The sequence below is a fragment of the Mchenga conophoros genome, linkage group LG6, assembly GCF_057382185.1.
Source record: "Mchenga conophoros isolate Kocher_MC1m ecotype Shallow Benthic linkage group LG6, M_conophoros_male_GT1.1, whole genome shotgun sequence".
In the NCBI taxonomy this organism is placed as follows: domain Eukaryota; kingdom Metazoa; phylum Chordata; class Actinopteri; order Cichliformes; family Cichlidae; genus Mchenga; species Mchenga conophoros.
Window position 1 is genome coordinate 4,411,906 of NC_140531.1, and position 26,928 is coordinate 4,438,833.

A 26,928-nucleotide genomic window follows, 5' to 3' on the forward strand; every position below is an offset into this window, starting at 1 on the left:
TACAGCCAAACTAGATTCAACTTATATGAGAAGGAGTTGAGAGAAATGTTTGGTGTTTGGTGAACTGTGTTGTGATCAAAATCAGTTTAACATGGCATTAATTAACATATAATGACACTAAATAATGCAATAAAAGTAAGTCATATTAAAAGGTCCATTTAAACATTTCTTTTTCAAACTTAACATGGTTGAAACGGAATTGCTTAAAACACAAATATTAGACAAGTGTATTCACTGGGCAGGTGTATTTTATTTTACATACATTAACTAATTATGAGTTTCTGCTTTTGTCACCGTCCTGGATTGTTGACCTGTTGTTTTAATTTCTGTAAAGTTTATGGTTCTTTGAGTTTTGTATTTCAGGTTTGCTTTTTACTTTCATTGTAGGTAATATTTAAGTCCTTGTGTCATGGTCCTGGGTCTACATGACACCTTGGATTTTCAATTGATTTTACCTACCTCTGTTTCTTGTAGTCTGTTTTCAAGTTTTAGTTACTCAGCGTGTATTTTTCTGTTTTGTTACTTCCTGTTTTATTTTGGTACTCTGTTATCTCTTGTGCCTTATATTTAGTTTTACTCCCTCACAATCCCTATCTTGTTAGTTTGATTCTGTTCACCTGTGACTTGTGTACTCTTTATGTAATCCATCCCCTGAAGTGAGTGAGTTTGTGTTTGGTTCTGTTTGTCTGTCTGTTTGATAGCATTCTAGGGTCTACAGTTTTCAAGATATCATTTTCAAATTTTATGTGATGGTAGATACCAATAACAGCTTGAGCTGAAGCAATTACAGGCTGACATCAGCGAAAACATCGTAAAGCATCAAAGTTTTAGTACAGCCCTTGCCCTTCCGCGTGAGTTGAGCTCAAGAACCATATCCTTGAGGGATATGGGATATAGGAGAACATCATCAGCGTATAAACAAAATTTCATGTTCTGTTAAATTAATTCCTTTTATGGTAGAGTTTTGATGAATTGCAGGTTCAATGAAAATGGAAAACAAGGACAGAGAAAGTGAACATCCCTGCCTTGTACCTCCTTGTAAGATGAAGTTCTTTGAGGTCAAGAATGTCATGTATAAAATAGTTTAAACGAGTTTATGAATGAATCTCCAATTTAAATGTATTTAATATCAAGGACAGGAATGACAAATTTACTTTATCAAATGCTTTTTCTGCATTTAAAGTTATAATGGCTGAATTTTTATGACGTATTGAAACCATTAAATTAAAAGATCTATGTGTTTGATCAGGGTGAAATAGGAAAGAGATGACTTTCTCAATTCTGATTTTTTTTGTTTTTTTCAATATTTTATTTTAATTTTTTCAGCATAGAAAACCCCATCGCCGAACAAATACTGCTCGGCGCTGAGATGATAGGACAAGAAATTGCACAATAATAATAATCAATAGAGAAAGACAAAAAAAAAACAAAGAAAAGAAAGAAAACATTAAAATTAGAAACTACCAGTATCCATGATGAATTAAATGTCATGAATATGTAATAAACAGGGAAATTGCAGTGCCATGGTACATGTTTAGGCAGCACGGTGGCACGGTGGTTAGCACTGTTGCCGCACAGCAAGAAGGTCCTGAGTTCAATTCCAACATCAGGCCGGGGTCTTTCTGTGTGGAGTTTGCATGTTCTCCCCGTGTCTGCATGGGTTCCCTCCGGGTACTCCGGCTTCCTCCCACCGTCCAAAGACATGCAGCTTGTAGGGATAGGTTAATTGGATAATCCAAATTGCCACTAGGTGTGAATGTGAGTGTGAATGGTTGTCTGTCCTTGTGTGTTAGCCCTGCGACAGACTGGCGACCTGTCCAGGGTGTACCCCGCCTTTCGCCCTATGACAGCTGGGATAGGCTCCAGCGCCCCCCGCGACCCTGAAAAGGATAAGCGGAAGTGAATGGATGGATGGATGGATGGTACATGTTTATACAACGTAAGCTTTCTCAAGATGAGTAAAAAACGGAGTCCAGGATTTTGAGAAAACATTTGCTGCAGGTGTTTGCAGGTATCGAACTTTTTCCAGTTGAATGACTGATAACATAACTGTCTTCCTTCTCTCACCCCAACCGGTCGCAACAGATGGCCGCCCCTCCCTGAGCCTGGTTCTGCCAGAGGTTTCTTCCTGTTAAAAGGGAGTTTTTCCTTCCCACTGTCGCCAGAGTGCTTGCTCATAGGGGGTCATATGACTGTTGGGTTTTTCTCTGTATCTATGAAGCGCCTTGAGGCGACTTTTGTTGTGATTTGGCGCTATATAAATAAAATTGAATTGAATTGAATTGAATAACATGTCATTGAGCCAGACACTGAAGGGGGGAGGAGCAGTGGACTTCCATTCCTTTAGAATAAGTCTTTTCGCAATCATCATTCCGAGATCGATTGGCACCCGCACAGTCACGGGGATAGTTCTGGAACGTACACAGCCAAAAACTGCAATTTCTGGATTGGGTGAGATGGAAATTCCATAAGCTTTAGAGTACCAATCAAATATTTTGGACCAAAAATTAGTCAATGAGGGGCAATGCCAGAAAGCGTACTCTCTGGTGTTTTACATCTGTCACTTATGTGGGAAGTTGAAGGATAAATTTTGTGTAGCCGAACCTTGGAATAATGTAGCCGATGGACAATTTTAAATTGTATTAATTGATGTCTGCTGTTAACAGAGCAGGAATGAATTTTTGATAGGCATTTGTCCCACATTGATTCTGATATTTCCATGCCCAATTCCTCTCTCAATTCTGATTTTAATGTCTTGGTTATAATTTTGATATCTGCATTCATTAGTGAGAGTGGTCGATAACTAGATGTTATCGTTCTTGATATTGTGATAGGGAGAACTGTTCCACCATCTTTTTCTCTTTTATTATGATTTCAGTGTCTAATATCTTAATCCCAATAGCGTGCTGTCTTTTTTTCTGCAGAGTGGGCAATCAGTTTCCCTCTTATATATACTTTGAAGGGCTCCCAAATGGGCCTATTTTCAAATGTTTTCACATTTTTGTCTTGCAGCACTGATGTATTCATGCTGCCAGTATTATTTGTTGATCTATATCCCCTGACACTTTATTCACTTCATAAAAAAATAAATAAATTGTAATCTTCTTTATTTGGTGCATAGATATTGCATAATATTACCTGTAAGCCTTCTATTGGACACATATCATTTGACCTTTTGTATTAGGGCTGAACGATTATGGAAAATAATCTAATTGCGATTTTTTGCCCCAATATTGCGATTGCAATGCGATATGCGATTATTTTTTAAGGTATTTGTCTTCTGTATTATTAAACAAAGACAAGCAATACATCATATAGTATGGCCAATACTATATTACATTAATTTTAAACTGTTCTTTCCTGGAAGACAGACCTCTGTTATGATGACATGAGGTGATGCATGAATTGATGACTGACATTTTTATTTAACTTCTTCAATCACAACAGTATATTTGAACATACACAATAGTTTATTTTTAGCTTACAAACATCTGAGCATAAAGTGCTGGCAAGGAACCCTGGTGTAAACATTAAAATGAAAGTCAGTACAATGTGCAGATTGCAGAAATATACATAAAAAAAATCAGTGGCTTTACCACACTCAGTTTTTCGACATCTGTGAACTACTAGACAGTCATTCAATTAAAAAATAATATTAAATAAATAAAACCAATAAATAAAAAATACACACATCTTACTGATCTCTGCAGTCAGTAACATTACACATAAAGTGCAAACATAATAGCAATTGTATAAACACACACACAAACACGCCTTTAAAATTTAAAGGCGTGAAATTGGACGGTCTAGTTCTGATTAGCGTCACCGCTGTCTCGGTGGAGTTTAATAAACTCGGCCGTCTGCTTCTTGCTATCTAAAATATAACCAGACACTGGTGTAAATTCTCGACTGTCTCATACTTCTGTTTAATAAGTTTTCTGTTTGACGTTTAGTCAGCTGTGTGAAAACCAAGGAGGAACCCACCCGGGGGATTAATAAAGTTTTATTTTATCTAATCTAATAACTTTAATCTCAGCCAAACCGATTTACTCACGAACAAACAAAACACTGAAAAAAGCCCAACAATAACATTTTTAGGTTGTCTAAGTGACTTATATATTACGTTTAACCCGAGCAGCGAAACTCCGCGGTGATCTGAAAATGATGTGCCGGGAGTTGTGCCGTTCTCGGCCGCATCAGTAACCCTCGAGCTCCCGGCTAGCTGTCGAGCTGGTGGGTAGCAGACGCCTCTGAAAACGTCGAAGCACTTTTGCAAATATGGGATATCTTGATAAACCGAGCAGATATTTGATGTTTACACAACTACTTTCTCGCCTGAAAATATGTTAAAAGTTTATTTTGTGACCCAGAAAGATTAGTATGAGTAATTTTAAAACTTAGTAGCGGCCGCCATTGCTGGAAACTGGAGTTTGGCTGGGCCGCGCTATGAATTCTGGGATATGGTAGTAATTTGGACAGCCTTCGGCGCGTCGCTGTGATGTAATCGGTCTACAAATGCGGCCTCAGGAGGATGCAGCCCATGAATTGTATAATATAATCGCAGTATAATCGCAGCCTTTGCGGTTAGAAAATTGCACTTGATCATGTCGCGATATTATCGCAAATGCGATATATCGTTCAGCCCTATTTTGTATCCTCAATTTCCTTTTGTAAAGTAAAATGTATTTCCTTATTCCCTAGCAGAGATGGGCAGTAACGCGTTACTTGTAATGCGTTACTGTAATCTGATTACTTTTTTCAAGTAACGAGTAAAGTAAGGGATTACTATTACAACTGCCCCTCCCCTTTTGCGAATGTGGACGCTTCATCTCTCTGCTCCTTAAATGCTTTTCTTCTTTTTTTCTTTTATTGATTTTTATGCTGATTTTTTCCCTTTTTTCCGTATGAGCTTACCTGCGATAGCTTCTGGACACTTATAGATCATTAGGACTAAAGTGTTCTTAACAGAAACAGCAACATTTTTATAGTTACCTTATCCTCAGCGCTCCGTGTGTCTGTGGCCTAGACACAGCTGAAGCCTGATTACAGCATTTGGGCACCGAACAGCCTCTATAGCCTGGAAAGGTGCTAACCGCTAGGCTAACTAGCAACAAGATGCCTTCCCTCTCCACAGATGACTACCACAGCCTCCTGCAGAAGATTGTAGTACTGGAGACAAAAATTCATCGCTTAGAAGTAAACGTGGAGGTAAATGGACTGTGTGGAAATGAAACAACCTTGCCTTTGATTCAAAACAATGGCGACGAGCAAGCTAGTACACAGCTAAGGAGCACAGATAACATGACCAAGAAAGTAGACTCTGTGCATTATTATAAATCCTCAAGTGATAATCCCCCCCTTGGACTGTCTTGGTGCAAAACCAAGACATAAATCATGTCTCCTGGAAGGGGGAGGACGTATCACGGGCAGAGCACAGCGAGCTGAAATCTCTGAAACTGACTGGCCTTCACTTCCTACGAGACAGAGAAGCTCTTCTACCCCTGTATACAAGAGGAAACAGGACTGGACAACCGTGAATAGGAAGGTTAACAACAAACCTCCAAAACAACTGAATGTGAAACTGCACAACAGATTTGCTCCACTATCAAAGGACCCTGGATCTATATCGGACAACCATCCATCTAAAAGCAGCGAAGTAAGGTCTGAAAATCTGTTGAAAAGTAAAAGACCACAGGGAAATCTAAAGGCTAGGCCTGAAACTCTGATTGTGGGTGACTCTGCCGTAAAGGATGTACAAAGGATGTGCGGTAAGAACACTAAAGTCCTCTGCTTTCCTAAGGATATGGTCAACAACCTGAAAGAGAGAATTCTTCAAATTGCAGATGAATATCCAACTGTGACAAACATTGTTCTGCATACAGGGTCAAACGATGTGTCCAAACAACAATCGGAGGTTCTGAAACGGGACTTTACTGGATTACTAAATACTGTAAACTCTCTGAATGCAGCTGTATTCATCAGTGGACCTGTACCGCCGGTCAGAGGAGGAGACGAGAGATTCAGCAGGTTGTTTACACTGAATGGCTTATATCAGCATGTACTGACCACTCGGTGCATTTTATCGACAACTTTAATATTTTTTGGGAACGCAGGCATCTGTTTAAAGCAAATGGATTTAATTTTAACAAGTCAAGGGTGAAACTGTTCACCTCCAACTTGTTTTATTCCATACGTCATCCATCTGTGCTTGGTGCCAAGGCTGAGATAAACGAGGAGTTATCTCATAAAGAGGAACAAACAGAACTCCAAGAACAGACAAAGCCCAGCAGAAACCTTGAGGAGGAGCTCCATTTGCCCCCACCCGGGAAGAGCCTCAGAAAGGAGAGACATCTAAGGCAAGAAGAGGGGTCCCTATTTGCCTCCAACTCTCTCAACAACACCAACGACCAGGACCAGGGACCACGATCTTCCCCAGTCCCCCAAACCCCTGACAGGCCATCACCCTCCTCCCCCTCCCTTTCTCCCTCCTCCCCACACCTGAAATTCACTGAGGAGATGATGGAGCGGGTCAATGCTGGGCTCAGATCTACCCCCCGGCCCAATCCCTTTTTGTCCCCCATAAACCCCCCACCAGAGCGGCCAAAGGTTCGCCATCGAGCCCCACCCTCAACAGAGCAATCGAAGTCACATTGCCCAGCCTCGCCCCCCTTAGTTCCTCTTTACCACCTTCATGCCCTGTCTCCGCAGTCTGATGTGTGATGTGTGAAGGGTCCGGGCTGCGAGGATTATGGCAGTGGTGACTTTTCCCAGGAGAAGCGGGGACCCTGTTTACTAGAAGGTTTTAAAATCTCTGTACTTTTAGGTGACAGGAGACATGTGGCCTGGTCAAAACACAGAGAGGTGCACTCTAAAAGATCTTTAAACATAGTAAACATACCTTGTGTGCCACAGACTGCTCCCAAACACGAGGGGACAAGTAATACCTCTAAAACACTTAAGTTGGCTTTATTAAACGTTAGATCTCTAGCTGGGAAAACATTTTTAATTAATGATTTAATCACTGAGCACAGCCTTGATTTTATGTTTTTAACTGAAACTTGGTTGGACCAAAGTAACAGTGGAGCTGTTCTCATCGAGACGACCCCTCCTAACTACAGTTTTATCAGTGAGGTCAGGGCGAGCAGGAGAGGAGGAGGGGTTGCTGTCTTATTTAATGAATCATTTCAATGTAAGCAGCTATCTCCTGGAAGTTTTCAGTCTTTTGAATATGTGGCTTTACAGCTGAAGGCCCCATCCAAAGTTGTGTTTCTTAATGTTTACAGGCCTCCCAAATACTGCACAGACTTTTTTAATGACCTCAGTGAACTGCTGTCTGTGATCTGTGTTGATTTTGACTGTGTAATTATTGCTGGGGATTTTAACATCCATGTGGACAACCCTCAGGACAAAGGGACTAAAGACCTGAGTAACACTCTGGGCAACTTTGGGCTGACTCAGCATGTAACAGAGGCCACACATAATAGAGGACACACTCTTGACCTACTGATCTCCAAGAGCCTGAGCATTTCAAACATTACTGTGTCTGATGTGGGCGTGTCTGATCATTACTGTGTTTTCTTTGAAAGTAAAATCTCAGCCCACATAAATATATCAACAACAGTGATCACAAAATGGTGTATAACTGAACACAGTAGTGCAATTTTTAACCAGGTCTTCCCATTAACACCTGACCTGTCCAGAGGGTCAGTCAATGAGCTCGTCAATAGCTTCAATGCTAACATGTTAAATGTAATGGACACTATTGCTCCCATTAAGGTGAAGGTTATCTCTGAAAGGAAAAAGTCTCCATGGAGAAACTCCACACTGGTGAAAAATGAAAAAAGAGAGTGTAGGAAAGCTGAGCGCAGATGGAGAAAAACAAACCTCCAGGTTCATTATGACATCTATAAAGAGAAACTTCACAATTATAATTTACAACTGAGGAGTGCAAGGAGGTCCTACTTCTCTGACATCATCACTAAAAACAGCCATAATGCTCGGGTCTTATTTTCTACAGTTGACAGGCTAACAAACCCTCCTGTGTCAGTGGCAGCTGAACTTCATTCGACCATGGCCTGCAATGACTTTGCCAAATTCTTCACTGAAAAAATCCAAAAAATTAGACAAGCAATTGGTACATCAACAGCAGATCCAGGATATGTACTGTGTCCACCAAAAAACTGTTTAAACACCATGAAACAGTTTCACCCGATTAACAGCAAAGACCTGGAGGACATCTTAGGTCAACTGAACTCCTCCTCCTGCTGTTTAGATGTCCTGCCAACAAGTTTTTTCAAAAAGGTCTCAAAGACTTTAGAGTCAGACCTGTTACAGATCGTCAACTTTTCTTTATTATCAGGTGTGTTTCCAGAATCACTAAAAACTGCTGTAATAAAACCTATACTGAAAAAGGACAATCTTGACAAGACACAAATGAACAACTACAGGCCGATCTCAAATCTCCCATTTTTAAGTAAGATCATTGAAAAAGCAGTTTCTCAACAGCTCAGTTACTTCTTAAAACAGAATAATTGCTACGATGCCTTCCAGTCAGGTTTTAGACAGAACCACAGCACTGAAACCGCTCTGACCAAAGTGTTTAATGACATATGTCTGAACACAGACAGTGGAAAAATGTCAGTCTTAGTTTTACTGGATCTCAGTGCAGCATTTGATACAGTTGACCACAACATATTACTCAAACGACTGGAGAACTGGACAGGTCTTTCAGGAACTGTACTAAACTGGTTCAAGACATACTTAGAAAACAGGAAATACTTTGTATCAATAGGTAAGCTCTGGGTAGCTCCCCAGTTGGGTCTAGAGAGTATTTTAAATTCAGGGAATTTAAAATAGAAAGTAGCTCGTCCACAGAAGGACTGGTAGCGCCCCTTACAATAAGGGTTCAGATCGTCGCGAACAGGTGTGAATGTGAATGTGTGTGTTTAGTTAGTTAGTTTGTTTGCTTGTTTTAATCAATTTTAAATCATGCTTTTTATCTGTTTTTGTTTCTAATGTCTCTGTAAAGCACTTTGAATCACCTTGTTGTTGAATTGTGCTATACAAATAAATTTGCCTTGCCTTGCCTTGCCTATTGCAAAATCGGTAATTAAATTACCTTTACTTTCCCGTAGGAACGCTGCGTTACTGTGTTACTAAAACCATGATTTTTTTGCGAGAATGTCTCACGACAGTGACGTAAGCGAGTGCGCCGTTGGTGGCAACAGCTGTGTGCAGATCAACAATGGATCATATATCGATTGTGGGAGAGAGATTTTTTTTTTAAATCCATCTAAATAAAACACACACATGCACACACAGTGACATTTTAGATCTTCTTCAGAATACTGTATATACTATGGGCATCATGGTGCTGATCCAGAATCCTTACATTATTATTTATTACTAGAGCTACAATAATAAAGCAATGAGGAGGGGGAAGTAATAAATATGAAATAATGTCATTATGATGATTCAATTTGTTTCACTATCCACTCTGTGCAGGGCAAAGCTTATTACATGTTTAAACTCTAGAGATACAATAATTTTACTGCTGTAAAATCCAAATTGTCTTATTTAAAATATAAATCTGATATAATCTGCTTCTTAATGTATGTTCTTTAAAATACAGCGTGTGTTTTTAATATATTATAATTATAATAATTATTATGTGGACATGCATATTAGATCGTTTTTAGTGAAATATAATCCCTCCAGAAAGGCAGGAAAAGCCCGGAAACGTACTTTAAAACTAAATATGTTCCCTAAAACGGTGACAGAGCTGCAGACCCATGACAGCCTTACACAGGTAGCCAGCAGCTATGACCAGCACTGCTTGTGCAGTTAATAAAAGGACAGGTAATGTTTGTCACGCTGTTGCACACACAGCACGCTCGTTTGTTTCAGTTCATCAGTTGCAACAAGACAACTTACCAACGTGTACGTAATAAGGTTCAAGGTTCTTTATTTGTCACATGCATAGTTATACAAGTATAACACACAGTGAAATGTGGCCTGACACGCTCCTCGACATGTGCAAAAATTTGGGGGGGGGTGTAGAGGAAGAACATTATAAAAAAAAAAAAAAATATATATATATATATATATATATATATATATATATATATATATATATATATATATAAATAAAAATGGCCTGCATTTGTGTGACACCGGTGCGGAAAGGCTGAGTTTTATCTTTCTCTTATCTTCTTTCCACAGGTGATTTGTGTTTTTTAAAAGGAAGGAAACCTTCCTCAAAGCGGGCAGAGCAGTGGAGCCGCCGAGGGAAAAAGCACACGAAACAAAACTGTAGAATTAAAAATATAATTTATTATGTTTAAATAGTTAAAAATATAAAATGAATTAAAACAACCTTGGCCAAGGGAAGACACAATAAAAATCAATAACACACAACATTAAAAGTCCAGTGGAATCCACCACGGCCTAAAAGTCACAGAAAACTAAGAGGTCCAGCGTAGTATTAAAAGAGGGAAACCCAGCGGAGTCCTCGCCTTCCTCCCCGCATTCCACGTCCTGATGCACTGAAGAAAGGGAGGGAGCGGCAGTCACTATTCCTTTGGCAGTTTACTTTATAAAAAGGATAAGTCAAAGACTTACCCGGGTGGGCAGAGCTCTCAACTCCGCCCGCCGCTTCCTCAAACTGCAATCGGCACCGCGGTCTCACTGCTTCTGTTCTCCCGCAGTGCACGAGCTGGCTCTTGTCGTTATTGCCACCAGACTGCCGCTACGCGTCCCTAGTCGCTGGTCATCTGCCTTTTTTTCCTCTGATCGTTTCCCCTTTCCAGTCGCTGGTAATCTCTCTTCCCAGTCGCTGGTCGTCTGCTCCATCTGATCATCTCTACTCTCTGATCGTCTGTGTCTTTCCTCTGTCTGTCTCGCATTCTCCGTGTTACATTTTTTGTTGAACACCGGCTCCAAACCTCTTATGTGTCCTTGAGCACTCTGTAAATTACCTTTTCTTTTCTCTCAGGTGTGTCCAATTAGTAAAAACGGGGGAAAAGGCGGAGTCTCTCCAGGACAATTTGCCGGCAACTAAAACATGCAAACTAAATAAAACACTGCACAAAAATATAACCAATGCATGCAATATAAAAAATAAATATGTACACTTCACATTAAAATACAGCACAGCAAAACAACGTCCGTCCTTCCCTGGATGACATCCGTATAGCGCTTTTCTAGTCCCTAAGGACCCCAAAGCGCTTCACACTACATTCAGTCATTCACCCATTCACACACACATTCACGAGGGCAAGCTACATTGTAGCCACAGCTGCCCTGGGGCGCGCTGACAGAGGCGAGGCTGCCGGACACTGGCGCCACCGGGCCCTCTGACCACCACCAGTAGGCAAACACGGGGTTAGTGTCTTGCCCAAGGATATTTGGCATGCAGCCAGGAGGCAGCCTGGGATCGAACCACCGACTTTCTGATTAGTGGCTGACCTGCTCTGCCACCTGAGCTACAGCCACCCTATATAGTATATACACTGGGTGAATGTGCAGTAGTAGCAGCAAGCAGGTGAATTCTGTACATTAATATGAATAGACATCTGACTATTTTACAGGATAGACAATATAAACATATTTAAAATTAAAGGAATTTGGAATGTACATTGTGCCTTGGTTTAGTGTCTGGAAGAGAGTCCTGTCTCAGTCAATTATAGATGATGTGAGAGGGCGGGTGTGTGTGTTTAGGGCACGAATGGCTTGGGGATAGAAGCTCCTCTTGAGTCTCTCTGTCCTTGCCCAGAAGATGCGGAACCTTCTACCAGATTGCAGAAGTTGGAACAGTTTGTTGCCAGGATGGGACGGGTCCTTCAGTATCTGCGCTGCTCTAGTCCGGCATCTCCTGGTGTAGGTGTCCTGAAGCGGGGGGAGAGCAATCCTGCAGCAGCGTTCTGCTGTACGGATCACTCTCTGGAGAGCTTTTTGGTCCTTCACACAGCTGTTCCCGAACCACGATGTCATGTTCTGTGTGAGGATGCTCTCCACAGCGCCTGTATAGAAAATCCTGAGGATCTTTGGAGAGACCCTGAACTTCCTCAGTTGTCGAAGGTGATACAGGCGCTGCCTAGCCTTTTTGGTCTGGACCTGAATGTGGGCAGCCCATGTCAGGTCTGAGGAGATGTGGACACCAAGATACTTGAAGGACTGCACCCTCTCCACTGGAGCTCCATTGATGATAATGGGCTTGTAGTCTCTGTGCTGACCCCTTCTGAAGTCCACCACCAGCTCCTTGGTCTTGCTGACGTTCAGCTGGAGGTGGTTGTCCTGGCACCACGATGCCAGATTCTTCACTTCATCCATGTAGGGCGCCTCATCATTGTTGGAGATGGCACCCAACACCACTGTGTCGTCAGCAAACTTCACAATGGTGTTGGAGCCATGGGTGGCCACACAGTCTGAAGTGTAGAGGGAGTAGAGCAGTGGCGAGAGGACACATCCCTGAGGTGCTCCTGTGTTGATGGTGATGCTGTTGGAGAAGCACCTGCCCACCCTCACCACCTGAGTTTTGCCAGTGAGGAAGTCCAACACCCATGCACACAGACGGCTGTTAAGTCCCAGATCCCTCAGCTTTGTGAACAGTCTGCAGGGCACTATTGTGTTAAACGCTGAACTGTAATCAACAAACAGCATTTGCACATAGTTACCCTGTTTCTTGTCCACGTGGCTGAGAGTGGTGTGTAGGACGTGGGCGATGGCATCCTCTGTGGATCTGTTGGATCTGTAGGCGAACTGCAGCGGATCTATGGTGTCTGGGATGGAGGAGGAGATGATGTTCTTCAGCAGCCTCTCAAACACCTTCATTACTACCGAGGTCAGTGCAACTGGCCGGTAATCGTTCAGAGATGAGGGTTTGCTGTTCTTGGGCACAGGGATGATGGTGGATCTTTTGAAGCATGTGGGGACCACAGACTTCGCCAGGGACTCGTTGAAGATGTAAGTGAACACACCTGCTAGCTGGTCAGCACAGCAGCGCAGCAGACGGCCGGTGATGCCGTCTGGCCCTGCCGCTTTCCTTGTGTTCACTCTCCTCAGTGCCGCTCGGACGTCATGCTCCGCGATGCTGGTCACCGGTCTCTCGCTGATGACGTCACTGTCCTCGGTAGTCAGGCGGTAGATAGCATTAGCCGCCTGGTTAACCTCGAAACGGGCGTAGAACCGATTCAGCTCGTTGGTGAATGCAGAGTTGGCGTTGATCGGCGCAGTGTCCCTGGCTTTGTAGTCCGTAATGGTGCGTAGTCCGTGCCACATACTCCGTGGCATACTGTCGCCCAATAAGCCAATACTCCTGGGTGCTACACACTACAGTTTACGCTACACACCTACTTACTGGTTTTGTCGCATCAGTCTGTGTCTCTGAGTTAACTTGTGTTTCTCCTACAGCTCCGGACCGCTAAAAATGCGCGTGCTCTTAGTGAGCTCGTTCCCGGCTCGTAACCAGCGCGTTCTGCCGTCAAGGGCGATCATTGGTTAAATGTGATCATGTGACTGATGCAAGCCAGATCCTTTTATTTAGCAAAACTGTGATTACTAGTTAAATATTATTGTTGAGGGGCACAGACAGGACTCCGCACGCACACACACATACATAAAAAAAAAAATAAGAATTTTTAAAAAAAAAGTTGCCTCAACAAAAGGGCACCTTGGGTACCCATCAGGAAAGGGGCGGGTGCTCAAGCCCCTCTAGCCCCCCACCCCTCTGCACGTGCCTGCGCTGCACATAGTTGCCTTTGCGCAGCAGCCTGTGGACACAACCCACGGGGAACTGGAGCCCGGCACGGGATGAAGCTCTGGCTTTGCCTCTGGTTTTGCTTTTTTTTTTTCCCAGGCAAATGGATTTTATTATAAAAAGAAATGCAGTTACGTTTCTCATGTTTCCTGTAAAGACTGAATTTGAAAGCTTTGAAAGTATTTAAATGTCTCCTGTTGAAGTGAAACACCTTTTTTATTGTTGTTCTACATTTTATGGACATGCAGCTTCAAAACAATGTGTTAACATTAACTTTTACAAAATACTGTACAGTTTCTCCAGCACTTCTTTCCAAAACACAAAACTTGAGTGAATGTGGGATTTTATATTTTACTGAGCAGCTGCTCTAGTAGAGTCCTTGGGGAGAGTTTAGGGGAATCTGCCGGGACTGAAAAGGTCACTGTCCCAAGAAGGAAGCCATGGGATCATCTGGCCTGCTGCGTTTCATGCGGAAGGCCTCCATCTCCTCCTCAGTGGGCGCCTTTACTTCAAACAAGCTGTTGTACGGCCTCTTCCTCTCATCCAGCTGCATTAGCATCTCCACCTGCTTCACCCGCTTTTCCTCTGCTTCTAGAGCCTTCTTCAGCTTTTCCTTCTTCTTCTCCTCATCCTCCGAATCACTGCTGTCGGAGTCGCGCTTCTTGTTCTTTTTGTTCTTCTTCTTCTCTTTCATCTTATCTTGATGCATTTCTAGCAGAGTCTTGGGCTGTTCCTCCTCCTGTGGCTCAGTTATTGCCTCTTCAAATGGAGTGCACTCTGAGTTGTTAATTCCAATTCCAGCTGATCCTGTGCAGTAACTCTGTTTGACCATGGAGTGGCAACACTTGTACCCCCAGAAGCCATCTTTCCAGTAGGAACTCCAAATACAAGTGTGGTTGTTGATGAGCACGTCCTCCTCATATTTGGAGCGAGCGACAGCCTTTTCGAGTCCTTTCAGCACAGCGCCGTGATGCGAATACTCCACGTAGTCCTCCGTCTGGGCACACAGCAACTCCCGCGGTGGTGCATCCAAATGCTCCTGGCCTCCATACTTCTCCAGGATGCTCTCCCTCTGTTCTTCTTTGAAGTCCTCCTTCTTGACCTTGAAGGAACGATGTAGCAGCTCCAGTTTGGTGGGGTCAGCCTGCAGATGCACCTCGGAGCCTTTCTCATAAGCCTCCCAGGCAAACAATTGTGTTTGAGCCATGGAAATTGTGGCTCCACTGTAGCGAACAAAGTTGTCTCCAGCCTACCCCACTTCATCAGGGTGTGTGTTGGAGTACGGGTTCTCTCTCATTGCTCGCGTCTTTGGATCGTAGTACGCTGAATTTGGATCCAGATTTCTCAAGTATTTAGCTGTGTCTTCTCTGATACGCAGATTCCTGACAGTGATTCGTCTCTTGGAGTCAAAGTTCTGACCGGGCATGTCGATATCATCTGCATATTTGTCTTCATCCTCATCTTCACTGTCATGCCAATCCTCTCTGGTCATCTTCTCGGTTTTGCCACGCCCACTCATTTTGAACCTTCTCTTTGCAGTGTCAACACTCAAAGGAAATGTGGCCCGATCGGCACCGAGCCTGGCTTTTATTTCCGCAGAGCGCGGGCGGCTTCGTCACACACGCAGACAGGCTCGCGGCAGCGCGCCTTTTCAAAGCACCTTCCTCCAATGAGCACACCTAGGCGGGGCGGTGCTACTCTGAGCGGTGCTGAGCACCACGTGGAGCCCCTCACCAATCACGAGCCGCAGCGGCACCGCGTCACGGCCAGTCACACACTTTAAGAGCGGCGAGTCTCCTCCGCTTGTTACATTTTCTGTTTTAAACGCAGGAAAGTTAAAGATAGAAAGAATGGCAAGAACCAAGCAGACCGCTCGCAAATCCACTGGCGGCAAAGCCCCCAGGAAGCAGCTGGCCACCAAGGCCGCTCGTAAGAGCGCCCCGGCCACCGGAGGCGTCAAGAAGCCTCACCGTTACAGGCCCGGCACCGTGGCTCTGCGCGAGATCCGCCGTTACCAGAAGTCCACCGAGCTGCTCATTCGCAAGCTGCCCTTCCAGCGCCTGGTCCGTGAGATCGCTCAGGATTTCAAGACCGACTTGCGCTTCCAGAGCTCCGCTGTCATGGCTCTGCAGGAGGCCAGCGAGGCTTACCTGGTCGGACTCTTCGAGGACACCAACCTGTGCGCCATCCACGCCAAGAGGGTCACCATCATGCCCAAAGACATTCAGCTGGCTCGCCGCATCCGCGGAGAGAGGGCTTACAGTTTTTTCTGAATGCTTAAACCCTAACTGTGATTCCTGTAGCACAATTTCTAAAACTATTCAGACTTATAGCAAAACCACTCACTGAGTTTGCAAAACTAAAAGCACAAAAACTGCTTTGCATTCAGTTTGCAATTTTGTAACACACACTTTGCAAAACTGTAGGCACAATTCACTGCACAACACCCAATTACCAAATTTCCAACACACTCCTAGCAAAAGTATACACATGTATGGCTATCATTAACACTAATTTGCCAACTGTCTGGCACACTTTCACATGTGAAAACTGTTTTAGATAATTAGTCCACTTTGCAATCAGCCTAAGCACTATAAACAGGCCACAGGTAAGCTGTCTACGTGGAGTACAATGGAAGGAGCAGTAAGAGTAATATACACAGTGCAGAAATGCTTGCACTAAGTCGTGTACTTGCGCGCCACAGAATAAGAATGAAGCAAAATTACAGAGTTCCTTTCGAGAGAAACACAGAACGTGTAAAGCAACTGCGATATGACTACGTGCAGGTAAGCTAGTGTCATTGGTTCTGAATTTGGAGGTGCATACTGTAGTGCTGTGCATGGGCCTGATGTGTTGCATTTGTTTTGTCTTGTCCAGAGAGTGATGGAACTAGAAGCAGATGCAATGGGACATGAGCTACTTTTTGTAGATGAGGCCGGTTTTAACCTCAGTAAAACCAGGAGACGTGGCAGGAACATTATTGGACACCGTGCCATCATCAATGTCCCAGGACAACATGGTGGTAACATAACCATGTGTGCAGCTATAAGCCAAAATGGTGTTGTTCACCATCATGCAACCATAGGCCCATACAACACTGCACACATTATTGCATTCCTGGACACCTTGCATGACATGCTCACTGTTCAGAGACCAGAGCAGACCCGATATGTCATCATATGGGACAATGTTAGTTTCCATAGGGCTGCTTTGGTCCGCAACTGGTTTACAGACCAACCATCCTTCATGGCACTCAACCTCCCTCCATACTCTCCATTCTTGAATCCCATCGAGGAGTTCTTCTCTGCCTGGCGCTGGAAAGTGTATGACCGTCATCCTCATCAACAGGTAGCCCTTTTACAGGCAATGGAGGAGGCATGTGGAGATATTGACCAGGCATCATGTCAGGCCTGGATACAGCATTCAAGGAGATATTTTCCCCGGTGCCTTGGACTGGAGGATATCGCAGGCGACGTGGCCGGACCCAGAAAGACGACATGATGTAGGCTGATTGTCTGTGTGGTGTGTGTGTGGTGTTTTTTTTTTTTTTTTTTTTCCCCTTTTATTTGTGGAATTCCTATTTTGTGTTCTGACTTTGTCTTGGTTTTGATGAGTGTTAATAAACACCAATACTTGACGTTTGGATCCTTGTATGTTTACATGACACTATGACAAGGTGTGACCTCAAATTGACATCTGTACACAGAGGAAGCAAAAGCCAGATGTGTTTTGTATTCATACCATCAGTGTGCAGTTGGCGCATTGTGTGCTTAGTAGATGATGGCTTGTGTGTACTGTTTGATACGGAAACACCATTTTTACAAAGGTGTGAAGAGTTAATCTAGCTGTGTTTGCTTTTGCAAGAGAACTACAATGTTTTGATTATTGGGTGACAGGTTTTCTTATTTGTGTGAAGAGTTTTGCAAAATTAGCCAATAGTTACAAAAAATGTGCTTAAGCAATCAGAAAAAACTGTAAATGTCATCATCATCACTCTGAAAACGCCAGCATGGTGTGAAGATAACAAAGCTCACTGCCCCAAAGAAACACTGCTGCTGCTGAGGCCCAATTCACTACTGTAGTCACATCTTAAGCATTTTCTAGCTTTCAGTCTGTGTCTCCCTAAATCCTCCATATTTGCCATACAGAGCACTACATTTACTGCTCATTTAATACAAATGACCGTTCCAACAAATGAGGAAACGATCACACAGACCACTTCTTTGTTAAACACGCGCCTGTTGTAGCACAATTCATAGATTTCCTCCAACGCAATGTCCGGCCCACTGTGCAGCTCAGCCAATGAGAGCCGAGGGCCTGCGCAGTGATATTAGCATACAGGCTGTATAAAAGGAGCTGCTCTCTGTTACACAGCTCATTCGTTGCTGCAGAGTATCGAAGGAACAAAATGCCTGAACCCGCGAAGTCCGCGCCCAAGAAGGGCTCTAAGAAAGCCGTGACCAAGACCGCCGGCAAGGGCGGCAAGAAGAAGAGAAAGACCAGGAAGGAGAGCTACGCCATCTACGTGTACAAGGTGCTGAAGCAGGTCCACCCCGACACCGGGATCTCCTCCAAGGCCATGAGCATCATGAACTCGTTTGTCAACGACATCTTCGAGCGCATCGCTGCCGAGGCCTCTCGCCTGGCCCACTACAACAAACGCTCCACCATCACGTCCAGGGAGATCCAGACCGCAGTGCGCCTGTTGCTCCCCGGTGAGCTGGCCAAGCACGCCGTGTCTGAGGGCACCAAGGCCGTCACCAAGTACACCAGCTCCAAGTAAACTGATCCTGCTGTCAGTCAACCCAACGGCTCTTTTCAGAGCCATCCACTCTGTCCTGAAGAGCATACGTTCTACCTTCAAACGTGCAGTTACTATGTTGCCAACTACTGCAATCGCGGAAATGCTTCTTTGTCACTAGGTGCTATTGATCCGCTACATTGACCCAGACTCAGGAAATTGTGTGTGTGTGTGTGTGTGTGTGTGTGTGTGTGTGTGTGTGTTGTGGAACGATGACAAAGTAACTACAAATACAACATTAATGCCACTTTATGTTTGACAGTCTTTCAGTGCATTTCAATGGCTCCCCTGTGGGCGGCGCCTCTGCTGCATTTCCTGTAGGACTGAGAGGAGGAGAGCCACCTCTGTCCCCAAAGCCACTCTGCTTTTTAACTCCAGCCCTTAAGACCATCTCCCACACCTGTAAACATGAACTACTCTACGCTCTTTTTGTGCTGCCACTTTATTCACTTTTAGTCACTTAGTTATTTATTCACCTATTCAGTCACTTTAATTTTAAAACTGTGTATATGCTGTGTATTTATTATCTCATTCTTATTGCCTGTTTATGCCCTGTCCTTGTCTTCAATGTCGTGCTGCTCCATTGTATCTTATTTGCCCCTTGGGGATAAGGGCTGATTATTTTATTTTTTTACATATATATTCTGATTTCCAAATACATTCAATACAAAGCAAATTCCAAAGAACAAATTGAAAACAGTACTGAACACAAATGTTGCTCTGGCCAGTTAACTCATTTTGACAGTTCCTTTACGGTGTGTGAAATGGAAGTGTTTTGTGTGTTGTTGTTGTTGTTGTTTTTTTTTTTTTCTCCTCTGATATCCAAAGTTTGTCATTTCACAAAAAATTTGCATAGCAGAATCCAAAGAAGCAGTAAACTTAAAATTTAGTATCAATTTGTCTGTATCGTTCTGATCTGGGGTTGCGCCGTTTTTCTTATGTTGTACATTTGCACTTTATGTGGTCCTGTGTTGATTGTCCTATGTAGCACCACGGTCTTGGAAGAACGCTGACTTGCTTCACTGTGTACTGTAGCACTGCACATGTTTGAAATAACAAAGCCACTTGACTTGATGTGCTCGTAAACACTATAATCACTAGTGATGTGCGATACCACTGATTTCCTTTCCGATCCGATAACGAGTAATATTCAGGGTGGTATCGACGATACTGATCCGATACGATACTTTGTACAAAAACGTATTTTATTTATTGTATCTCAAATTATAGCGTCATAATGATTACAGGACATAAGATTACTTGTTCTTATCACTGATATTAATGCAGAGTTCATCATATAGAAATAAAAAAACTAAAGTTGTGCCTATTTGAATCTAATTCATAATTTGTTGGCTCCGTAGCCACCTTTCTATATGCCTTTAGATAGTACAACTATTATAGCAAGTGCTATGAATAAGATATATCTATCTGCTTAGCACTTTTATCTTTTATGTTTAGTTAAGTGTTGTCTTACAGTGTGTTTTGCACTAAGTACCGAAGCAATTTCCTAATGTTGTAAACCTGCTCAACATTAGGAAATAAAACCCATTCTGATTCAGAGGTGAACTTTGGTCATCTCAGTCTCTCACTAAACGCTCTTCTGTGACTGGTCAAGCACACGATGGGAGGGTGGGAGGTATTGTGCAGCATTTTACTTATCTTGGACAACAATCTGTGGTTACATTTTTTTAGTGGGTGGAAGAATAATAGAATCCTCCAGAAAAAGGAGCACAGATATACTGGGCATAATTAAATGCACTGTACTAGATTAGACTGAGGTCGCTATCCAGGACATAAGATAAGCTTTATTAGTCCCAGAGCTGGGAAATTCACCTTGTTACAGCAGCAACGTGGACAGAGCAGGATTAAATAAATGCCAAAAAAATAACAGCAATATTACTCTGATTAAATAAATGAAATAGATATAAAAATACGTTTGACTAGTAGCGACAAAAAGAGAATGTTTAATAGTGAGATGTTGGATGTTTTTTAGCAGGTATTGAGTATTGCACATTGAGATACTTAGTGATCAGTTGGTGGATGTGTGTATTCACGTGTTCATTCGCTGTTGTTGTTTATAGTAGAGTCGGTAACTGTAGCTGGAAGGAAACGGACTGATGCAGACTAAGAGATCAGGGCCAAAGTGTGGAAGTGAGCTGCCGTAAGGTGACTAACTAATGGTGATTTCTGATATACAACAACGTGAGTGAAACTCGAGGCCGCTGTGCTTTGGTTAGAAGTGAGCAGCTCTCACAGACGTCTCGCTGCTCCGTGGGCGTCCAGCTGCATCGGTGTGTTTGCTGGGAGTTCGCGGCGTCACTTTGTCCCATAGCTGCGCTCACCAGATGCTGCTTTTAAGTCGGAGTGCGCGAACGAACATGTGTCTGAGCTGGAAAAGGGCTTTTCACGGAGCTGTGCTGCGGCTCCTTTGTTTTAGGAAAGAAAAGAGCGCAAAAAGCCGCCGAGCAGCGCTGAGCTCCGCACTGAGTCGCTGAGCTTTGGAGGCTCCACAAAGCAAGAGCAGAGAGCACCAGAGCCCGACACGAGGCCTGCCCGAGGAGACACGAGTCCGCTGTGGACTGCTCCACTGTCGGCCTGCAGTGCTGCTCACACACTCACTTTGAGCTCTTTGATCCCGAGACACGAAACACAAACGGAAGCATTGCGTGGCGCACGCGAGAGCGGCGCGCGCTACATTCACTCTCCACGGTTCTCATGGTGCGTTTAAGTGCAGTGTGACGCTTCCGAGTTGCCATCACTGCACCGTGACTCGATCAGAGGGAAAGAGGAAAATGTCAGAGGAAGCACCCGCACCTGCTGCTGCCGCCGCCCCGGCGGCCAAGAAGAAGACGACGGCTTCCAAGCCGAAGAAGGTGGGCCCCAGCGTGGGCGAGTTGATCGTGAAAGCCGTGGCCGCTTCCAAGGAGCGCAGCGGCGTGTCCACAGCCGCTCTCAAGAAGGCTCTGGCTGCCGGAGGCTACGATGTGGACAAGAACAAGGCCCGCGTCAAGACCGCCATCAAGAGCCTGGTGGCCAAGGGCACTCTGGTGCAGACCAAGGGCACCGGGGCCTCCGGATCCTTCAAGATGAACAAGAAGGCTACCGAGAGCAAAGCCAAGAAGCCCGCAAAGAAAGCCGCTCCCAAAGCCAAGAAGCCCGCCCCTGCCAAAGCCAAGAAGCCGGCAGCAGCCGCTAAAAAGTCCCCCAAGAAGCCAGCGGCAGCCAAGAAGCCCGCAGCAGCTAAGAAGTCCCCCAAGAAGGCCAAGAAGCCCGCTGTGGCGGCCAAAAAGCCCAGCAAGAGCCCCAAGAAGGCGGCAGCCAAGAGCCCCAAGAAGGTCACCAAGAAGCCTCCCGCAGCCAAGAAAGCCCCCGCCAAGAAGGCCGCCAAGCCCAAAGCCAAGAAGGCGGCCACAGCAGCCAAGAAGAAGTGAGCTGCCAACACTCTCGCACTCAACAACGGCTCTTCTCAGAGCCACCACAGCAACACGCCAGAGCTCCTTCCTCACAATCACGCAACATTCTCTTATTCACAATAATAGCATTATTGTCAAAGCAAGATAAGATACTTTTTGGGTTTGTTTTTTTCTCATAACACTTGCAGCTTGTATTACTATCATGGCTCACATTTCACAATCAGAAAGTGAACAGAGCAGGAGGGACAGAGAGAAAGAGCCAGGGACAAAGTTTATTCATGCAGGTCCATATGACAGAGAATATGCATCTTCTTTTTATTTTCATATTATAATTTCTATTTAATTGTGTTGTGGTTTGCAGTGTTTTGTGTTGTTTCACTTTAAATTTGTAAAAGGAAAAAGCTGAAAATTTAAATAGTTAAAAGTTGAAATGTGAATAGTTGGATTTTATTATAGTTGATTTATTACATTTCATGTGGAGTGAATAAATAAAAGTATATTTACGGTGGCCCCTACAGACAAAACACGTAAAAACTCCAAAACACCTACAAAAGACAACACAAGTGCTCCAGGATGCTAGGGGCAGTGTTGAACTTTTGAACTATTTTTACATTAGTAATTCATTGTGCATAATTTTATATTATTGTTAATAAATTAAAACAACCTGAAGATCTGGTTGGGAGGCGAAAGACCCCCCCCCCCACACACACACACACACACACAAGAATAAGGTAATACTACATTTCCATATACACGAGGATGTTTGCTCAGAAAGAAGTGTGTGGCTCTGAAAAGAGCCTTTGTTTATTGGTTTCGTGCGTGAAGCAGAGGCTTTGGCATTTACTTGGCCTTGACAGGCTTCTCGGTCTTCTTGGGCAGCAGCACGGCCTGGATGTTGGGCAGCACACCACCCTGGGCGATGGTGACTCCGCCAAGGAGCTTGTTGAGCTCCTCGTCGTTGCGCACAGCCAGCTGCAGGTGACGTGGGATAATACGAGTCTTCTTGTTGTCGCGGGCTGCGTTGCCAGCCAGCTCGAGGATCTCAGCGGTCAGGTACTCGAGCACAGCTGCCAGGTAGACGGGGGCGCCGGCACCCACGCGCTGCGCATAGTTGCCTTTGCGCAGCAGTCTGTGGACACGACCCACGGGGAACTGGAGCCCGGCACGGGATGAACGGGTCTTAGCCTTAGCTCTGGCTTTGCCTCCGGTTTTGCCACGCCCACTCATTTTGAACCTTCTCTTCGCAGTGTCAACACTCAAAGGAAATGTGGCCCGATCGGCGCCGAGCCTGGCTTATATTTCCGCAGAGCGCGGGCGGCTTCGTCACACACCAATCGCAGACAGGCTCGCGGCAGCGCGCCTTTTCAAAGCACCTTCCTCCAATGAGCAGCGCACACTTAGGCGGGGCGGGGCTCCTCTGAGCGGTGCTGAGCATCACGCGGAGCCCCTCACCAATCACGAGCCGCAGCGGCACCGCGTCACAGCCAGTCACACACTTTAAGAGCGGCGAGTCTCCTCCGCTTGTTACATTTTCTGTTTTAAACGCAGGAAAGTTAAAGAGAGAAAGAATGGCAAGAACCAAGCAGACCGCTCGCAAATCCACTGGCGGCAAAGCTCCCAGAAAGCAGCTGGCCACTAAGGCCGCTCGTAAGAGCGCCCCGGCCACCGGAGGCGTCAAGAAACCTCACCGTTACAGGCCCGGCACCGTGGCTCTGCGCGAGATCCGCCGTTACCAGAAGTCCACCGAGCTGCTCATTCGCAAGCTGCCCTTCCAGCGCCTGGTCCGTGAGATCGCTCAGGATTTCAAGACCGACTTGCGCTTCCAGAGCTCAGCTGTCATGGCTCTGCAGGAGGCCAGCGAGGCTTACCTGGTCGGACTCTTCGAGGACACCAACCTGTGCGCCATCCACGCCAAGAGGGTCACCATCATGCCCAAAGACATTCAGCTGGCTCGCCGCATCCGCGGAGAGAGGGCTTAAGCTGTCTGCACGCCCTCCTACAAACAACGGCTCTTTTCAGAGCCAACACACTCACACAGAGAGCGCGCTCCTTTCTTACAATAACATTAACCTCATACAAGACAGTACAAGACAGTTTTTTTTTTTTTTTATATAATAGAAGCCATATGCTTGGCATGAAGGTGGCATCCAGTAACTTGATCTAAGTACCAGTACTTCCAATTCTTTCCTGCTACACATAAGTTTACATTACTTACAGTAGAAGAAGACTGTGACACCCCTGCTCTAAAGTACCTTTAGAGTTGTTTAAATTGGCTATAAACTATGAATGTACATAACAATAAGCCTAACATGGATCAGATATTTTTCACAGTTCATGTTCAGTTCACAGGTGCGGTTGTTTTTTTTTTTTTTTTTTTTTTTTTTCACTCCCCAAAGATGTATAAAAAACTAACAATTTAACACAATTCTTTGAACTAACTTTGAGCATGGAAACACAGCATCATCTTGTTCCGCTGGCGTTGATCCAATACCTAGGCCACATCGCTGATGTTGCATTGAAGCGGACTTTTGGGAACTCTGTTAAACTAATCTCACTGCACAAACTGTGTTCAGACTTTGACACTAACATTGATAACATACAGAAAAATTATACTGTGAAGCTGTCCAGATCAGTCCAGTCAAGTAGAGATCATAGATATAGTGCTCCCACAGTATGACTCCCCGCCGCTTTCAAGTCAGAAAATATAGTATTGACATTCTGAATAATCTGTTGCGATCATCTGTGAATGCTATTGCATGTACTAAAGCCACTTCTAAAACTACATTGATTCTGGAAGTATGGAAGTTCTGGTATTCAGAGTTTCAAGGTAAAACCTCATTAACAACCTATTTGATCTGGGGACAACTAATAATATTTCATGGCATGACCTTCCCCCCTTTTCTGGCTCTGTTGGAGGCACCACTGGTTATTGGCCTTTAATAAAGATATTAACTGGATATAAACTGTTGGATTGTCTCTGTGACACATGTAGTACTCAATCTCATATCATGTACAGTACACAGCTACTTATGGGGCGCCGTTTGTAAAGTGAAACATGCTGAAATTAACAGCAACATTTTTCCACATTTCGCTCAAAACCTTACAAAAACATATTTTTTCGAGTAATTTTTACAACATTTAGTAAAATATTTGTAACTTTTCATCAAATGTTAAATATTAAATCTAAATGTTAACTATTAAATCTAAATATATTTAAATCTAAATGTTAAATGTTAAATCTAAATATTATATTTAAATCTAAATGTTAAATCTTAATCTAAATGTTAAATGTTAAACCTAAATGTTTAGGCTAATATGCAAATTTATTGTACGGATCAACGGAAATACCAAAATAAAAGCTTCCCGAAAACCTCCGGTGCAACATTGTGTCTGTTCTCCTCCTCACTTCTCCCCGCCATGTGCTGCTTCACTTCTTGCCTACGAGCATGTCCAGCGATTTTGCTGGACATGTGCTGCAGCGATTGTGAAGTGGAGACTGCAGCTGCTAAGAGTGCACTACTGCTGAACCTTTGGATGGCCGACAAAACGGATCTTCCGATGTTTTCAGCTAAATCGCCGGACGTGCTTTCTCATGGTCGGGTTATGGCTGAATTCCAGTGGAATGACGGTCCCGCCATAATAGACGTTCCAGCCATGTGTTCCAGCCCTAAACCTAACCTTATCCCTAACTATAACCTTATTCATAACCTTTACTAGCAGTTAAATGACGTAAAATAGTGTTTTCCAAATCGATCTTTAGAAAATGAACGAACATGTGTAGATTGAGCTCTCCTTTTTCCGATGCTATCATTTAGGAACGTGTTGGGTACCCAAAAGCATAACATGTTGACAATTTGTCACCTAGAGAAAATTATTACGCTTTGGGAGTGAGAACGTGTCTGACCACTACCGGCACACTTTTGCACTGGAGGTTTTCGGAAAGCTTTTATTTTGGTATTTCCGCGGATCCGTGCAATAAATTTGCATGTTAGCCTAAACATTTAGATTTAACATTTAGATTTAAATATAATATTTAGATTTAACATTTAGATTGAATATTTAACAATTAGATTTAACATTTAAAATTCTGTTTTAAATATGAAAAGTTACAAATATTTTACTAAATGTTGTAAAAAATTACTTGTTTTTGAGCTAAATGTGGAAAAATGTTGCCGTTAATTTCAGCATGTTTCACTTTACAAACGGCGCCCCATAGCTACTGCACCCCAGGCACAGTCATGCTGTTCCTCGTTTCCGCCAAAGGCCAGTAGATGGCCGTAGTTTCAAGCACTCCTGTTTTCTTTTACGTCCTCAAATCAGATGTAAATTCAGGAGTCCTTCAAGCAACGACTCACATTTGTTTCTGAACAGCCAAAATGAGTGTACGCGGAAAGACCGGAGTAATTGGTTATTAGTTATGTAATCATGCCCCCGTATGCCCCATTATCGTTTGCTTCAAACTTCAGCAATTTATGGGTGAGACTCAAGTACATCGGAGACGGGGACCCCCCGACCCGTGATTATGTTGCTGAAGAGCTGATATTGCAAACATCATGGCTGAATGTGCAGGACATATACTCCTTCATCGCTCTGCCCAGTAAACGGGATTTTGAGCTGTGTTTCACCGAAGAGGCGCCCTTACGTCGCTTCTTAGAGATCTCCCTTTCCAACGCATCACATCCGAAATGGAAAGACTGGCAAGTGGAGTCTTCTGTCCAGGTAGAGGTAGTGACTCTTGTTGTTAAGTTCTGGACTGGAAGGATTCCAGACCAAGATATCGAGTTATATCTTAAAAGGTATTGCGAGATTCTTCAACCCCCAGTCAAGCCAGTGGATAAATTCGGATTCTGGTATGGAGTCCGAAAATACAAAGTTCGGATGCGTAGAGACGAAGCTGGACATATAATTTCTATTCCGAATTCCATCTCTTTGGGCCCCTACAATGGCAGGATTATTTA

General features: G+C 44.0%; 4 protein-coding genes and 2 pseudogenes across 4 annotated transcripts; 4 read left to right on the forward strand and 2 right to left on the reverse strand.

Annotated features, from left to right (window-relative positions):
- Positions 1-14,027: 14,027 nt before the first annotated feature.
- On the reverse strand, positions 14,028-15,248 carry LOC146571893 (pre-mRNA-splicing factor SLU7 pseudogene; annotated as a pseudogene).
- Positions 15,249-15,606: 358 nt separating this feature from the next.
- On the forward strand, positions 15,607-16,029 carry LOC146571894 (histone H3-like). The gene has a single exon (XM_085275894.1). It carries the CDS (start codon positions 15,607-15,609, stop codon positions 16,027-16,029), a length of 423 nt encoding a protein of 140 aa, XP_085132020.1.
- Positions 16,030-18,139: 2,110 nt separating this feature from the next.
- Positions 18,140-19,840, forward strand: LOC146571895 (histone H2B 1/2). Its single transcript, XM_085275899.1, has one exon. The coding sequence runs from the start codon at positions 18,165-18,167 to the stop codon at positions 18,537-18,539; it is 375 nt and encodes a 124-aa protein (XP_085132025.1). The 5' UTR covers positions 18,140-18,164; the 3' UTR covers positions 18,540-19,840.
- A 1,494-nt stretch (positions 19,841-21,334) lies between these two features.
- On the forward strand, positions 21,335-22,722 carry LOC146571896 (histone H1 pseudogene; annotated as a pseudogene).
- An 88-nt stretch (positions 22,723-22,810) lies between these two features.
- Positions 22,811-23,197, reverse strand: LOC146571897 (histone H2A). Its single transcript, XM_085275897.1, has one exon. The coding sequence runs from the start codon at positions 23,195-23,197 to the stop codon at positions 22,811-22,813; it is 387 nt and encodes a 128-aa protein (XP_085132023.1).
- Positions 23,198-23,225: 28 nt separating this feature from the next.
- LOC146571898 (histone H3) lies at positions 23,226-25,261 on the forward strand. Its single transcript, XM_085275896.1, has one exon. The coding sequence runs from the start codon at positions 23,539-23,541 to the stop codon at positions 23,947-23,949; it is 411 nt and encodes a 136-aa protein (XP_085132022.1). The 5' UTR covers positions 23,226-23,538; the 3' UTR covers positions 23,950-25,261.
- The last annotated feature ends 1,667 nt before the right edge of the window (positions 25,262-26,928 follow it).

Coding starts and splice junctions, on each gene's coding strand:
- LOC146571894 (XM_085275894.1), top strand. CDS start 15,607: ATGGCAAGAACCAAGCAGACCGCTCGCAAATCCACTGGCGGCAAAGCC.
- LOC146571895 (XM_085275899.1), top strand. CDS start 18,165: ATGCCTGAACCCGCGAAGTCCGCGCCCAAGAAGGGCTCTAAGAAAGCC.
- LOC146571897 (XM_085275897.1), bottom strand. CDS start 23,197: ATGAGTGGGCGTGGCAAAACCGGAGGCAAAGCCAGAGCTAAGGCTAAG.
- LOC146571898 (XM_085275896.1), top strand. CDS start 23,539: ATGGCAAGAACCAAGCAGACCGCTCGCAAATCCACTGGCGGCAAAGCT.